The sequence below is a fragment of the Zonotrichia leucophrys genome, chromosome 3 (genome assembly GCF_028769735.1).
Source record: "Zonotrichia leucophrys gambelii isolate GWCS_2022_RI chromosome 3, RI_Zleu_2.0, whole genome shotgun sequence".
NCBI classification, from domain to species: Eukaryota; Metazoa; Chordata; class Aves; order Passeriformes; family Passerellidae; genus Zonotrichia; species Zonotrichia leucophrys.
Genome location: NC_088172.1, coordinates 93,829,225 through 93,845,151, shown reverse-complemented (window position 1 = coordinate 93,845,151; position 15,927 = coordinate 93,829,225). Strand labels below are relative to the sequence as shown.

The window sequence follows — 15,927 nt, the reverse complement described above, 5'->3', positions numbered from 1 at the left end:
CTATATACAGCTAAATTATCACTAGCTACTTAATACAGATGATCAATTAAATTTAGTTCATATAGAGCAGATTGCAAAGCTCAATAAGCAACTTTAATTGCTGAGTAAACTCTGCCCACACAACATTTCATACCTTTTCCATGTCCAATGTTGTTTCTATCATCTCCAGAAACTTTGAGAAGTCAGAGCAGATATCATTAAGAGGTGTTATAAATACAGCCAACAACAACATCTGGTGAGCTCCTGTTAGGAACAAACAAGAAAATTATCATTCACAAATCCCCACAGATTTACCAGAATTCACTTACCCAGATAAACAACACAACTGCTTAGCTGGTTAATGTTACAAAGATGGGCTATGACTATTTCACTGAAACACATGTACCTTTTTCTAAGATTGGTGGGATATTTTTCTAAATATCCCATCTAAATTCTGATTAAGCCTGTACCTATTCTGTCACCTTTGTTCATAACTGGGGGTATTAAATCCCTTCTACTACGAGTAAAACAACAAACAATAGTATAAAAGCAAACCCATTGTCTGAGTATTACCAATTTTTGAACATAAAAGTTGACATGCCTTCTGCAAAAAATGTTGGTCTTATCTTCCACACTCACAGCTTTTAATTCTTCTTAATAAATTATTACATAATACTGGGAATATTTGGTAATTACAATATTGACATAGCAACTGAAGTGTATGTTATCAGCTTTTGTTTTCCACAAAAAAAGACCACATATTACAACCAGGTCTTCACAGTAACTTCCTTCCACTAGACGGGAAGGCATCAAAATTAACAGAGATACTCTGTAGCATCAAGTCAAACTGCACAGAACACATATTGGCAGGAAGTCCATGGAACACCAAAAGCACTGAACACCAACAGCAGTTCATAATTAAATTAACATGCACAGATATTGTCAAATTTGTGAAGGAAGTATTTTCTTCAGGTACACATAAGCTACACATAAGCACCTATATCCAGCAGCCAGCTGTGGAAAGGTTCTGTCAGTAAATGCATGTTTACATCTTTGCAGCCACTTCAAGTCATGATTTAATCACAGAAAGATTAGCATTATTGAGTATATTACATACAAAAAATGCCTCAAAATGAATCCAATACTATGAGCTTAGACTCACTGAATTATGTACAGAATTATGTTGCTGCCTCTCATGTTTACAGGCAAGGCTTTGCACATTAACAAAGAAATACAGAATTAAGCTCTGGATATTCCAGAGCCTCTCAATTTCTTACTAGACTAAGAAAAAAGTCCTAGCCTCTCCCAAGAAAAAGTGCCTTAGAAATTTATAGAAAAAGTGCCACAGAAATTCATAGAAGTTACACAATGAGGACACCATTGCCCAAGTGAATCTCTCCTCTCTCAGTTGAAGTAGAAAGAAAAAGTTTGGTTTGATTTCTTTTTCTACCATGCCTTTTTGCTTCCCTAGTCCCTCAAACTTTTAAAGTGAAAGCTCTAGAGTGACTAATATCTATTAATAGAGAAAAAAGTTACATATTGTTGAGAGAGTACTGATCTTGCAAAAATGGAGCTTTCTGCTGATTAAAAATCTTCAAAACCAACAGATATGAAATAAAGATTGTTTCCAATTCCAAACTTCTTGCTTGCTCTCTTAATATCTTGGTTTTTTCCCTCCTGTAATGACACATCTAAACCAACCTATAGCCAACAAAGAAAGAAACTGAAGAGCAGAAAAAGTTTCATGTCCATTCTTCAGAGCGGGCTTAGCAGTTCCCAGCTGACAGAATAAAAGGCACACACAATGAAATGAGCTTCAATATTCTTGAATCTATGCAAAACAATTGTGCTTGAACTTAAAGTAGCTATTATAATTTGTTTTCTTCAGTAGGGAAGTTTCATGATGCCATTTCATTATTTAAACTTGAAGGGTACACCTTGGACACCACAGGAAGATGTCACATTCAAATGCTGGAATATATTAAAATTAGAATTTATTATTTATTAAGTAAATAACATACTGATGTATTTACATACATTTATTTATATGGGTCCAACTGATACACAGCAAAATTTATTTTCACTTTTAATCCAACTTCAAACTTGGTATCCAGCACTTGAAAGAAGTAAAACAGTGGAGTCAGCAAATAATGAGGGTTTACAAAAGTTATTTGCACATGCTTTTCTTAAAACACCTGGCATTACAAGAATATGAGCAAGAAACATCACTGAAAAATTCTAAATTAAACTCCAACATGTCTTGCACCTGTATTCATTAACTCATAGAAAAGATGCATAGTAAAAAAAATGCTCTTTTGCACCTACTCAACATTATTAGGATGGAAAGTAACCACTGAGAGCAAAACTAATAGAGCTTTGCACCATCAAAAGCAGAGATGCATATTGATCCCAGAGCCTATCTGTGCCCAGGTGCAGGTTTTAATTTAAACCATAATTTACTTACTGAAGCACAGACAAGTGTTTATTACACATTTTAAAGACTTGACTATTAATATGGTTTAAAAATGTTGTCTGGCAATTAAAATAAAACACTAATCTTCAGACTTGAAACACACAGTTAGTTTGGCAGCAAAATGACACTGCACTATCCAGGCAAAACAGACAAATCCCAGTGATTAAGTGCACCAGTCATTCTGATAGTGCAATGGAAAGTGGGATAAAAGGAAAAGAACAATGGAAATTGGGATAAAATACAGTATATGTTTTCTACAGGTAGGTAATATCCATATGGTGCAACATCTGCCTCAAATACAGAATGCCTGAGACAAAGGGGACTCTGCAGAGCTAATCTGGGCTCTTCTAAAGCATTCAGCTTGGTCTCACAGGAGGTGCCAAGGTGCAAGATCTGTCATTTATGCCATGACCAGAGCGCAGATAAAGAGCAAATCACCCACTTGCAAAAGATGAACAAGCTGAAAGGACATCAGCTCCTCCAGGGCTCACAGAAGCTTTTAGCTTTTTAAGAGGTGTGAATTCATACTAATGCAGAAAAGAAGGCTGCTTATAAATGTCACTAAAATAAACAATATGGAAGCTGTCAGTAGCTTATATTGGAATAAGATAAATCAGAAATAGATCAACACCTTGAAAACTGGGCTAATAGAAATGAAGTGAAATGTAGCACTGAGTAAGACGACACATTGATAGATAAATGTGTTTCCATTATGAGTAAGGGAATAATCAGCTGGATCTGACAAAGGATGGGAAACAGCCAAGTTTGATCACAAGAGGCTAGGAAAGAACAGGACTGAAAGCAGCAGTAAGGGGCATTCAGTTACTGTGTACAGTATGGTAAAAACACATCTGACACCCAGCACACAATTCCTGTATCCTGCACATTTACACACTTAAGAGTGTTTGTTTGAGATGGGAAGGAAGATGCTTCAGCAGCTTCTTGAGGACAGAAATCTTCTAAAGGACCCAAATTTCATGCCCCAGCAATCTGAGTAATGAGCAACTGCTCCCTTTTGCCAGCTAGAGCAAAATGATTTGATGACTCAGAGTTCTTTCCCATCCTATGCAGACTTCTTATGGCCAAACCAGAAAAAAGCCATCTTCACTCATCACCCCCCTCCTCAGCTTTCACCACCCATAAAAACAAGGATTTCAACAAAACAATGCTTCATTTTGAGGGAAAGGCAGTCACAGCTGATGGCTTTGCAGTTGTTCTGTATCCCCATAGCTGCTCTATATCCCCACAGCCATTCATAGGCAAGGGAATTCTGAAACTGGCACATACTCAGAATCGTCAAAAATCTTTCTGACTTTCCATCCCTTGATGAGTTACAACATTCTGTACAGTCAGAAACAGAGAAATTACCAGATCCAGTCTGAATCATTCATGTACATTGAAAATTACCAGACCATTCATGTACTTTGAACAGGTGGCACAAGTACAAAGAAAAATAAAAATAACACACCACCTCTTTTAAACTATCTTTAATATACTGCTGGTGATTGCCCTAAGTCCAACTGATTCATGTGTAGAACAGGAAGAACCTTTTGCAGCCTATTAACTTTTCCATATGGTGAGCAGTTTGCCTTACACAGCTTGCTCCTCAAAACTCTAAAAATGGAATTGTTTTCCTACCCCAGTGTTATGACACAGGAACTCTGCTGATCCAAATGGCAACTAATATAAAAAGAAGTAAAGACAGGAAGTCAGCATTCTGAATTAACACCTCAGCATAGAATGGGAATCCAAGGGCTCCATGTCAAGGTTAAAACAAGCAGTGTCTGTTTGGAAAAGCCAAATGGACACAACAGAGGCAGCTGAAGAGTGACACAGCTCTTTAAAAACAAAAACAAGCAAAACAGTTACATCTGTCAGTTCCCTCAGAGTTTCAGATCTAAACTGCTCTTGGAAATAATACAGTCAATAGCCAAAAATTGATTTATTTTAAGATTAATATTGTAGAAGTTTCATTACTTGAACTTGTAAAACTGTAGTACAGAAAAGTATAAGACACTGGGTAGTTTTATTTTCTACTCAAATAAAGGAAAGAAATTTTTGTAACCATACCATTTCAAACAATATTTGTTTTTCAGGCTTTGGTGCTTGCTTTACACAAAGGGAATTTCTAACAAATTAATGGGCTTCAATGGAAATGAGCTTTCTGGTAGGTTAGAACTGCTATTGTGAATGCTGATCTTATTCTGTATTTTCTTGGTAATACACAGAAAAAAAAAATTGCTTTTGTACCTTCTAGACTTGCTTGTCACAGCATTGTGCTTCCTACTAATGAGGACTGGAGGAAATCCTGCCATGTTACTTGTACCAAACACAGGAACATTATGATTAAAAAAAGCCATTTGAGTGATACCGCTAATCCTTAAACCGGGGGGATTTTGTGTGTCATTACAACCCAAAGTGGATGACAACACTATTGTAAGAATGGCATCTTGTTTGTAAGATCACAGCACACACACAGTTGGTCAGGAATTCCCAGAGACAAATCCATGTCAAAGATTCCCACACCACCACCCAACAGCTCAAGCATGCCAGCTACACACTAATTGGAACACATTTCCCTGCAAAGATTTAGCTATGAATATTCTTAAGTATCTGATTGGCATTTTGGAATTTCAGCTCATTTAAAATTCAAATGTGTTTAAAGCTTTATTCCTGCAACAAAAGCACACAGGGAAAAAAGTCATCTTTGGAAATCTACGCTCTATTTCTTTTCATCATCAGTACACCACAAAACATTGGGAATAGATGGAATAGAAGCAATACCTTCATGTTTCTGTAGTGCTTGTATGACATTGGGCAGCTGATTGATAGCCTGGAACATCCTGTAACAGTCCTGTAAGTTTGCTGCTTGTCTCTGAAATTTCTTTGCCAGCCGGTTGAGGTCTGGAAAGCGACGTAACAGATCCTCCTGGAGGCACTGACGTAGCTCTGGATCCATCACAAAAGCTTCAACCAAATTCAACCTACATGAGAAATTCATAACCATGATTAGCATGGCACCATCTGTAATTCTTTTATGTCACCAGTTATCTGACAGTTTCTATCTGTACTTTCTCGGCTTTAAAAAAAAAATCCAATGAAAACAGGACAGACAGCACATGAGCTGAGAAAGCAAGGAGATTTAACCCATGTCAAGCTTCTCTAGTTTTGAACAGTCAGGGTTTCTAATAAACAGCAATTATTGGTATTTGCAATTGTTTCAAGTGCAAGTACCAACATCCATCCTGTAGGTAAAGCTGACTCAGAACTGACTTGGAGATGAATCCTTTCCCTTCACGAGCAGAAAAGTCTTCCAGCAGTCCATGGAAGAAGAGGAATTAAGCAGGGAAAACACTCCACTGCTGGCAGAGCTTATCTCCCTGTAGACAAGGCCAACATGGACACTGCAGCTGTGCAAGCCTGGAGCACAGGATGGGCTGTGTGACTGTGTTCGCAAGGGTCCAAGGATGAGTGAAGAGATGAGGATCTGACTCCATGTTTCAGAAGGCTTGATTTATTATTTTATTATATATATTACATTAAAACTATACTAAAAGAATAGAAGAAAGGATTTCATCAGAAGGCTAGCAAGGAATAGAAAAAAAGAAGGAATGACAACAAAGGCTTGTGTCCTGGACAGAGAGTCTGAGCCAGCTGGGCTGTGATTGGCCATTAATTAGAAACAACCACATGAGACCAATCACAGATCCACCTGTTGCATTCCACAGCAGCAGATAATCAATGTTTACATTTTGCTCCTGAGGCCTCTCAGCTTCTCAGGAGGAAAAAATCCTAAGGAAAGGATTTTTCACAAAAGATGTCTGCGACAATGGGAAGGCACCTCTGGGTCCTGACCACTCCAAGCCCTGCTCAAAGCAGGGTCCCAGGTACAGCCAGCTGCACATCCTGGGTATCCCCAGGGATGGTCCCAGTGTCAAGCCCTGGAACAGAGCCCTTGAGAGTGACTGCATGCCCTGAGCCTGGCAGCTGGGTGAGTTTTCAGCACACCACACTGTACTGACCTAGCCCTGCTTTCTGAGATGTAACAGGGGACAGCGACAGCTCCAGCCACAAGAAGCAACATTTCCTGCTCTTCCCTTATCCAACCACCCAGTTTATCTATTGCATAAGCTTACTGGTTTAGCCAGCCACGATTTTCCCTCTGTAAATCCATGCCAACTACTTCCAAACCACTGTTTGCCTCATGGCAGGCATTGGGAGACTGCACTCTCACCAAGGAGGGTACTGCCTGCCAGACTGGTCACCCCCGACTCCCAGCTTGCCTTCCCTTGCTGCTGCTCCCTGACATTTTGTTTGGGGTTTTTTCTAGTTGGTTTTTTTTTTTTTTTGTTGTTGTTGTTGGTTTTTTTTTTGTTGTTTTTTTTCTTAATTTTAGGTATGGGGGCTTTAAAATAATGAAATAAATATTCTTTAAGTGCTCAAAGCAAGCATAAATCTCAACAAGAAGTGACGGAGCATTAAATTGTATTTCTCCACTAGAATGAGAACAAATTTTCATACATTTTTGGGGGTTTTTGCATCAGTTAATATTGTCATCTCTACACATCTTGCATTTGCTGTTAAAAAAATAACTCGGATATTGTTAATTTTGGAACACTGGGAAGGTCGGTGTTCTTTGATCACACTTTCCGAACACCAAGGAAGGAAGAGTTCTGCCTCCTTCAGAGACCTCCCCACTTTACATACTATGCTGATTTCTGGTTAATAATATCTATCAATATCTTTGCTTCAGCAGAGAAGTTAATTTTATCTAAAGACATGCAAGCAAGGAAAAGACAGCTTCCACCACATTATTCCTGCTGCTTTGCTTACTGACAGAAAAATGCATTTGTTTAAATTACAGTAACATCTGCACTTGCAAACTACATTGGAAATTACATTTTTTTGTCATTCTGACAGCAGTGATCTCTACATTACACACTGCAGTGCTGTGCAGGGTGCCAGACAATGGCAACACCACACAGGGGTTAACACAGTCCACTGCCCCAGGTAATTAGCAAAGACAGGTAACAAAGGCTTTGGCTAAAGCAAGACAAGAGGCAGAGAGCCCTGGACAGGCAGTGGTACATTTTTGTATAAAAAAATTCCTTCTGTTTCAAAAAGTATTCTACTCCCACACTCCAGTGAATCTTCTGTATTATACCCAAAAAAAAATCAATGAAAAAGATGAGAGAAGGAACCTACCTTTATGTTTATCCATTCAACTACAGCCTTAATACATAAATTGAGAGACTGACATTACTGACACATAAGGGTGCGTTACCTCCAAAAGAAACATTAATGTTTCAGCATGTACACAGAGCTTGTCAGAAACAGACAGGAAAACACTGAAGATACCTACTGCAAAACACAGAACAGGACTTGTATGAGAAATATCATAAAAGCCAAGCAATTTTCCATCCTGATCCCTGCTGGTGTTTCTGAACATGATATTTAGCTTTCAGACTTTGACAATGGTTTGGAGGAATAACAAGAGCTACACAATCTCACCACAGCAAATACATTGCCATGCTTATCACAAATCCCTTCCATTTACCAGCACACCTCACTTAGGGCTCACATCACAAACTCTCCTCTCAGAAGTGCCAGCAGCCACCAGTGACCAAACACAGCTTTTAAACACCAGATATTGTTTAGATACTGAGGGGAAAAAGCAATAAGAACCGAATCAAACTAAAGACACCTGACACAACTGCTGAACAGCCTAAAAACGAGCCCACTAACCAGATGTGCTCCTTCCCCACTAAGGGATTAGAGAAGGAACCCACTTGCCAACAGGAACCTCCCCACAGGAACCAAGCAGCTTGGCCATTTTTAGTCCTGTAATCTGGAAATTTGGCAAAAACAAAGCAGGATTTATTATAAACTTCTCCATTTAGAACATCCATGTATTCCTGCTGTCACCTTCCCTGTTCTTCAGCAGTTACAGTCATGGCAAACACACAAGAGCTTGTACTGCCCTGATGTTATGTTCTCTCACTTCCCAGGTATTATGCAATATTTATCAGCTTATTTATTATTTCTCCATTATCAAAATATCACCACACCATCAACCCATAAAGAGGAACTAGTTGCAAATATCTTCAAGTTTTATTATGAGGAAAATGGCATGAATTTCTGGTTTAAAACCACCCTACTTCACTTAAAAAAACCCTCAATGTTACTTCACTTTAAAAAACCACCAGGAAGAAAGCAAGACACATTTGGAATGTTTATCCATTATCAAAGTGAATTTTAATCCAGAGAAATACTATTCCTGCCTGCAGCAGGAAACAAGAGTTTTCTGGGTTTATCCAACCTGCTTAAACTACTGACTACCCCATGATTTCAACTTTGAAATTTCAAGCATAAAAACTAGGGTTTTTTCCTTATTTTGATGACCAACTTCACACATGCAAGAATCTGCAAAATTAAAGTTCACCATCAACATGAGATGCTATCTTGCCCTCTCATGGCTCATGTTTAAAGTCAGAGAACTTCAATTTTCTTCCAAGAGGCCCTTAGAAAATCAGTAATGCTAGCATACAGATACATGCACAGAATCACTTCTGAAGACTTACTAAATTCTGCAGAGCTGCTATAAAGTCATTCTAGAACATCCCATGAGCTCAGTCTTGAGCTCATCTTTACCAGGATCTAGGGGGTTTTTCCCATTTGTGCCTTTTGCACAAACAAACCCTTCACTTTCATCCCACGACTTCCTCACCTATTTCAACAGCCTCTTGGATAAGACCTGTCAAAGGCATTTTGAAAGCTCTAATTTATTTCTTTCCCCTCCCCTTTTGTCCACAATGACAAGTTCAAAGAGTTCTCCGATCAGCATGAGCAATTTTCCTCTGCCAAAACCATGATAATTAGACTAACATTTCATGACCTTCCTGGTACGGTTCTATCTCCCCCCCCTACATTTGCCAACCACAAAGATACATCTGACAGGTTTGTGCTCATGCCACATTTTGCATAACAATTTTCTGTTGGTAAGAATGCATACAAGGTTGCTGAATAGAAAGGTAATGCAACTATGAGCCATGAATAATCCTCACAAGTAATAATGAAATCTAAGGACAGATTGTTTTTAATATAAAGTTCAACTAAGGGGGGGAAAAAAAGGAAATACAAAAAGAAACAAATTTTAAAATCCAAGAAAGGGTAACCAAAGAACAGCTGACAACACTAGATAATTCATTTCTGCCACACAGCCAAAAGGAAAGGAAAATAGGGAAAAACTTGCCACCCCAAATCTAAGGCAGCACAGTCAAGATAACAGAAACAATTATAAGTAGTGAAACCACACTAGAACATCAAGGAAATCTGTTTCAAGACAGTTATTTAAATCTGCAAAACCAGAGAACAAGACTGCAGCAAATGTAACAGCAAATCAGCACAAGTGCTTTTCTTTAATTTGGAAACAGTACCCACCTTTCATCCCTGCTGAGCACAACCACGGCTGTTTACCAGCTTTGAATTCTGTGCCCTCACAAGTGTCATTAGGGTTAGTGTGCCCTGGGAGACAGAGAGAGGAAAAACGCCACTCATCTCCACGTTTCTGCTGGATATTCCAGGCTCCAACTCAAAACATTCCACCTTTCCCCCAGCTTTACTGTTCATAAGAGGCATCTCTTGAACCATCTTCTGACAGAAGGCCAATGTACCACAGACACACACAGAAAAAGACAACAAAAATCTGGTTTTTTTCAATCTAATATATGTCACACACTCGCCTGAGCCTCGACAGGCTGCTTCCATTCCACTGATGTCTGCATCACATCTGACATCAGAAGAGATTTCTGCCCCCCTGGCTACACCTGTGCAGCATTTTCCACCACCATTTTAAGGTGCCTCAACACAGATGATGTCAGGAGGGTTTAATTCTACTTCTAGATTTTTACACAGCTAAATATCAAAGTTTAAGTTAATAGGAAAAATAGTTTGAGAAAATAGGCAAATAGAAAAAAAAAAGGCATTAACCATGCCAGATTTGTATATAGATTTTTACGAAGAAAGAAAATAATTCTGTGTGTAGAAATAATAACTAAACTAACAGACTAAAATAAAAGACCACAGTTAGAAGGAATAGAGTATTTATAATGCCTGAGCAGGATTGGCCAGCAGGGGAAAAAAACCCACAAAAAACCCCCCCAAACCCCCCCCCCCCCCAAAAAAAAAAAGCACCAACCAACCAACCAAAAAAACCCCAAACAAACAAACAAAGCACCAACCAACCAACCAAAAAACCCCAAACAAACAACAAAAAAAAAAAAAACAAAAAAAAAACCCAAAACCCAAGTAACCAGTGTGCAAGAAGATTAATTATAAAGCACCTAGAATTTTGTTCTCTCCTCCACCAACATCCTACAAAACCCTGGACAGCTCTGCGCCTCTCTGTCCATGCAGGAAAGAAAACATTTCCCTCAAGGACTTCTGCTTAAAAAAAGTACTCTGGGGTTTTTTTTCTATCATTTCTTGAAACTGGGATCCATATGTAACCACTAATACATATTTAATAATGAGTAATAAATATTTAGTTATTACTTCAGGGTAGTGACTCTAAATCCCAATTACTCATAGATGTTTTCAGAAAAAAAAACCACTGTACTAAGAATTCCACATAACACATGGGGAAAAGTGTTAATACTGAAATAAACTAAGAATGCCCTCTCTTACAGGAGAAGCTGACTTACTTTTAAGAAGACTTTAAAGTAACTCCCCTGACTATCTAACAGCTGTCCTCTGAAGAGCATAAATTCTCTGTTTGCTAAAGAATTTTTCTCACTGCAGATTAAGACCAACCTTCCTGTCCAACTGTTCTACTTGATTTTGCAGAATTTTAATCAAGAAATACCACTTACAAAAGCAGCATATTAAGGACTGCTTCAAAATACACTGAGACTTTCATCTCACCACGAGTTTCAGAATATGCACGGCTGTATCAGTTTAATTTCATATTTTAATTTCATATTTTCCTCATACAAAGGAAAGTAGAAAAACACCTCGCATACCATTATTTTGTTTCCCTCAGGTTTCTCTCAAACTCAGATCTCTTCTTAACCCAATGTAGCCAAAGCAAAATCCTCCCTGGACATGGTTAACCCAGACATGTAAAATGCTACCCACCACCGTACCTGCTCTAATTGGGTTTTCTTTTTCACACAAGGCACACAGTATTTTAACACCCTGCAGGAAGCCCAGACTACAGCAAGTGGCTGTAGTAAATACTTCAAATTCTTTTTTTCCAACCAGAATTTTTTTTTCCAATGAGAAATAAGCAAGGCACTGTCCCCTAAGCTCCCTTTATAAACTTCTGCTGGTGACCAAGTCGTTCCTTAAACAATCATCTCTCTCCCAAAAATCAGCCATAATCCAATTTGCTGCTTCAGGTAAGCAGTAGAGGCCTTAAATTTACAAATCTCTTTTCATGCCAAAGAACTTCAGTATGCTTTACAGCCCTTGAAGCATTAAAGCAGACACCTAAGATTGGCACATGAGAGCCTAAATCAGAAATCTGAACCCTGATAACTAAAAATTACTTTAGTAATTCAGCACACAGAAGCATAAAAATCACACTGACCATCCCAGGGCATTTTGCCTCAGACAATCAGAGCTGTTGCATGCATTTATAAAAATAACATCCAAAATTTCTCAGACAAGCACAAAGAAATAACAATGCAAAATAGCTAAGCAACCCACGCATGCTTTTGGAAGTGCTTGGTTATGCATAAAAGACTTTTTTTTTATGAATCTAGAGCAGTCTTTGCGAACAATTAGAAATAAATGTAACACAAACCCTGAGGAATAAAGAACCAGCAGCTTTAGAGAGACTAATAGCATCAAAAGCCATTTTATTTTAGTCATACATCACAGGCTTAGAATCACTGATCTCAGTCCCCACTCAGCTCATACTGGAGCCTTTGCACAGCCAGAAGTTGCTCTGGTTTCTGGCAGCTCCAGCTGATGGCAACATTCACCCAAGCCACAGGAATAGCCTTGGAAGGGGCTCACAACAGGCTCCAGGTCCCCCAGTACTTTGAAAACATTAGATCTGAATCCAGGTTGATTCCCCAAGAACTCAGAATGCTCCTTTCTGGATGGGTTTTACACACACCTCTCCAGCACTTCTTACATATGAGACAGAATATCCCAAGCAAGGGGTCAGAATCTTACTGCTGATGTAATGAAATTGTACCAATTTGGCCATCCAATATAATTCAGGGTCCAAAATCTTCTGTCTGAGTATCACAAGCTGTTCACCTGAGCAAACTCTCCTCCAACCCTCCCAAATTTGCATGGACACAGAAGGGTCTATAAATTCAGAAACAACCCAGGCAATGCCAAGACACCCAGGTATTCAAGACTTCTCCCTGCTGCCTGCCAAAAAAAGAGCAGCCTGCACCTTCACAGGGACTCCCCTCCATGCTAAATGGCTCAAAACCTTTCCCACCCACCCCTGCCCAAACCTTGTCACTGTTTGCTCCTGCCATGTGAGCACAAAGCTGGTTTTGTTTATGAATGTTTCTGTATTATCAAATTACTTCACAGCTTCTCTCCCTGAAACCACTGTCACGACCTAAACACCCCCAAAAAGCTACACTAAAAGATAACTGCTTACAAAAGAAAACTTTGAAGATGACAGTGAAGAAGTAGAACAGTGTATATTCCTCCTCAATCCAGAATTTGAAGTGCATTACAGTTTTATGTGAGGGATGTGAAATTGCAGGCTTTTAACAAATAAGAAGATATTGTATCATACAGTAGATGAACAGACAGAGCAAACCCAAAGGAACAAAGAGCCCCAGGGGGATGCATTCAGAGTTCACCTGAGATGCCTGCGTTCTTAGAGAGACAATGCTGTCACCCCAGGAAGGTGACAGCATTCCTTGGACTCTGATCACCTCTGCAGCTCCTTAAAAGCTTTTGCAACCATTCACAGTTCTAGACCCAAACAGAGTACCAAAACTTGCCCTCTGCTGAAACAAAGAAGTCAGAGCGACCAAAGAGGAGCTGGCTCAGGGGTACAGCTGCTCTGTCCACAGCCCAGCCACCAAGTGTGGAGGAACAAAACCTGGGAGAGGTGAGGCTTGGCCACCTCAGCTTGCCACTGAGGGGGATGCTCCCAGCTGCAGCCCCTCCTCAAACTTTCCAGATTGCAAGGCAAGATGTTTTCTATTACCATCTGTATGGCAGTTGTCTTTTGTCAAGTGGGCAGTTTGCCTTATCTCTCTCTCTCTAAGTGACAATAATCACTCCTCCCTTGGGAAGGGACATCAGCTCATAACAGGCCATTGAATGTCACTGCATGGCTGATAAGAACTACAGCATCCCATTGGGCGATGCTCCACCCAGAGGGAGGAGCCAAGCATTGCTACCCGGGTATAATCTGGAGATTCTGAAACACCAGTACGGTTTATCCACTGGATTCCCCAGAGGAACAGCAGCTGCCTCTTCTTCCACTGGATCTTCAGAGGAAGAATATACCCTTCTCTACAGGATCCCTGCTCCAACAGAGCCACATGTGAAACCCCAGGAGTACTGCAGCCACATTTCCAACTGGACTGCTACCAACATCCTGACCCACAAGGTTGGGTTCTGACTGTCAGTGTTGTTCTAGTGCACTGCATTGTTTATTTTACCCTTTAATTTTTCTTCCCTATTAAAGAGCTGTTATTTCCTGCTCCCATATTTTTGCCTGAGACCCCCTTAATTTAAAATTTATAGCAATTTGGAGGGATGGGGAGGGTTTACATTCTCCATTTCAGGGGAGGCTCCTGCCTTCCTTAGCAGACTCCTGTCTTTCCAAACCAAGACACAAACATGCATCTTCATTTGCTGTGGCTGGGTTTGCTCTTCCCCTCTGGCTCCCCTGAAGCACCTCACCCTGGGATGGCCCTGCCACCTGTGGACAAGCCCAGCTGTGTCCTGATGTTGGCCTGGAGTGGCTGGGAAATTATGCCCTCAAGCCCCAGTCCCAGCAGCACTTCTGGGTGCAGAAAGCAGCCCTGCCACCAGAAGTGTGAGGTAGGGCTGCTACCCACTGCTCTCCCACCTCCATACTCTTCCCATGAGGCTTTAAATGAACTAAATCAAGGATCTACCTGAAGGCACGGATCTGAAGCCCTCAGAAAGCATTTAGCACTTTCACTCCACTGTGACAGTGCAGCTCCTCAGAACCCACTCCTATTGTCCCTTAATCTTAAATGTAACTTGGAGAGTCCACGAATATCCTATTTTTCACAGCCTGCTGAAGTCTAATCCCTTGTAATACGGAGTGCAAGGTTTGAAGAGCAGCTTTAGAGCCTAGGAGAGCCACAGAAATCAAACTGCACACACTTTCCAGAGCTCTGGGTACACAGAATGCTACTAAGAAGCTGCACAGATCAGGCTCCCTGCTGTTAAACCTGTAATATTCAACAATGTAAGAGAAAGACACAGTCAAACATCAGTCTCATGCCTTTTCTAGTATCCCTAATTAGTCCCTAAGCCATCCTACCATGATAACAATAATGGATATTTCTAACTTCAGGACAGTCCATTTACAGAAAAATTTTATAATTCAAATAAATGCAGTCTTCCAAATAAGCAGAGTTCACACTCCTCTATATCTGTTATATTTATATAACATAAAATTAATATAGATCAGGGAAGCAACAGACTCTTTACCACCCTACATGAATTTCTGAATACACTATTTGAGTACTATGCCAAAGGCTAGAGAGCAAATTAAAGCCCTGGGATTCTATCAGGGGTACCAGGCACAATTTTTTTATAAAAATCAAGCATGAAAATTTTTTACTGGAATCAAGCATTGAAAACTGCATGAGGCATTGAAACTTGACTATGAGGCAAGATAATAAGATCAGAATAAAAAATAAGACAGGATTATCAGGAAAAGCAGTTAAAATAACATTGAGGGTTTTTTTCCCCACAAGATACTTATCCAACTCTGATGTTACCAATAATTCATTATTTTTGCACAAGTGCTTATGAACTTTCTGACTTCAGCAGGTCAAGCAAAGTAAAGAAGAAAACAATTCCTCAGCAGAAAAATAAAATATTTGGTCTTAATTCCCATCAGCAAAGTACCACTTGATGCAATTAAGACTTTGCTCCTGAAGCAGACTGCAGCAATATTTTTAGAGCCTGAGGGAAGCGAGTGCCTGGCATCATGCTGAGGAACACGAAATAAAGCAGCACCACAGCAGCAGAGCTCCAGCCAGGACTGAGGAGCAAGTGCAGGACTGGGAGGCAGGCACAGAAATTCCCTATGAGAAGACAGAAGAAGAAGGAAGAAGAAAGGAGAAAGAAGAAGGAGGAGAAGAGAAGGAGAAGAGAAGGAGAAGAGAGAGGAGAAGAGAGAGGAGAAGATGAAGAAGAAGTAGAGGAATTAGAGGAAGCAGAGGAATCTTTCCTCCATTCCCAAGGCAGTGCTGGAAGCAGTGCCCATTAACCAGCCCCTGCCC

At 39.9% G+C, this 15,927-nt stretch overlaps 1 protein-coding gene across 1 annotated transcript in view; it reads right to left on the bottom strand.

The window, feature by feature from the left end:
- The window catches only part of MSH2 (mutS homolog 2), a 48,515-nt gene that overhangs the window by 17,087 nt on the left and 15,501 nt on the right, over nt 1-15,927 (bottom strand). Inside the window, exons 7-8 of the mRNA XM_064709350.1 lie at nt 5,237-5,436; nt 134-243 (exon numbers count right to left, since the gene is read on the bottom strand). Coding sequence (XP_064565420.1) covers nt 134-243; nt 5,237-5,436 — 310 coding nt within the window. The remainder of the gene's footprint in view (nt 1-133; nt 244-5,236; nt 5,437-15,927) is intronic.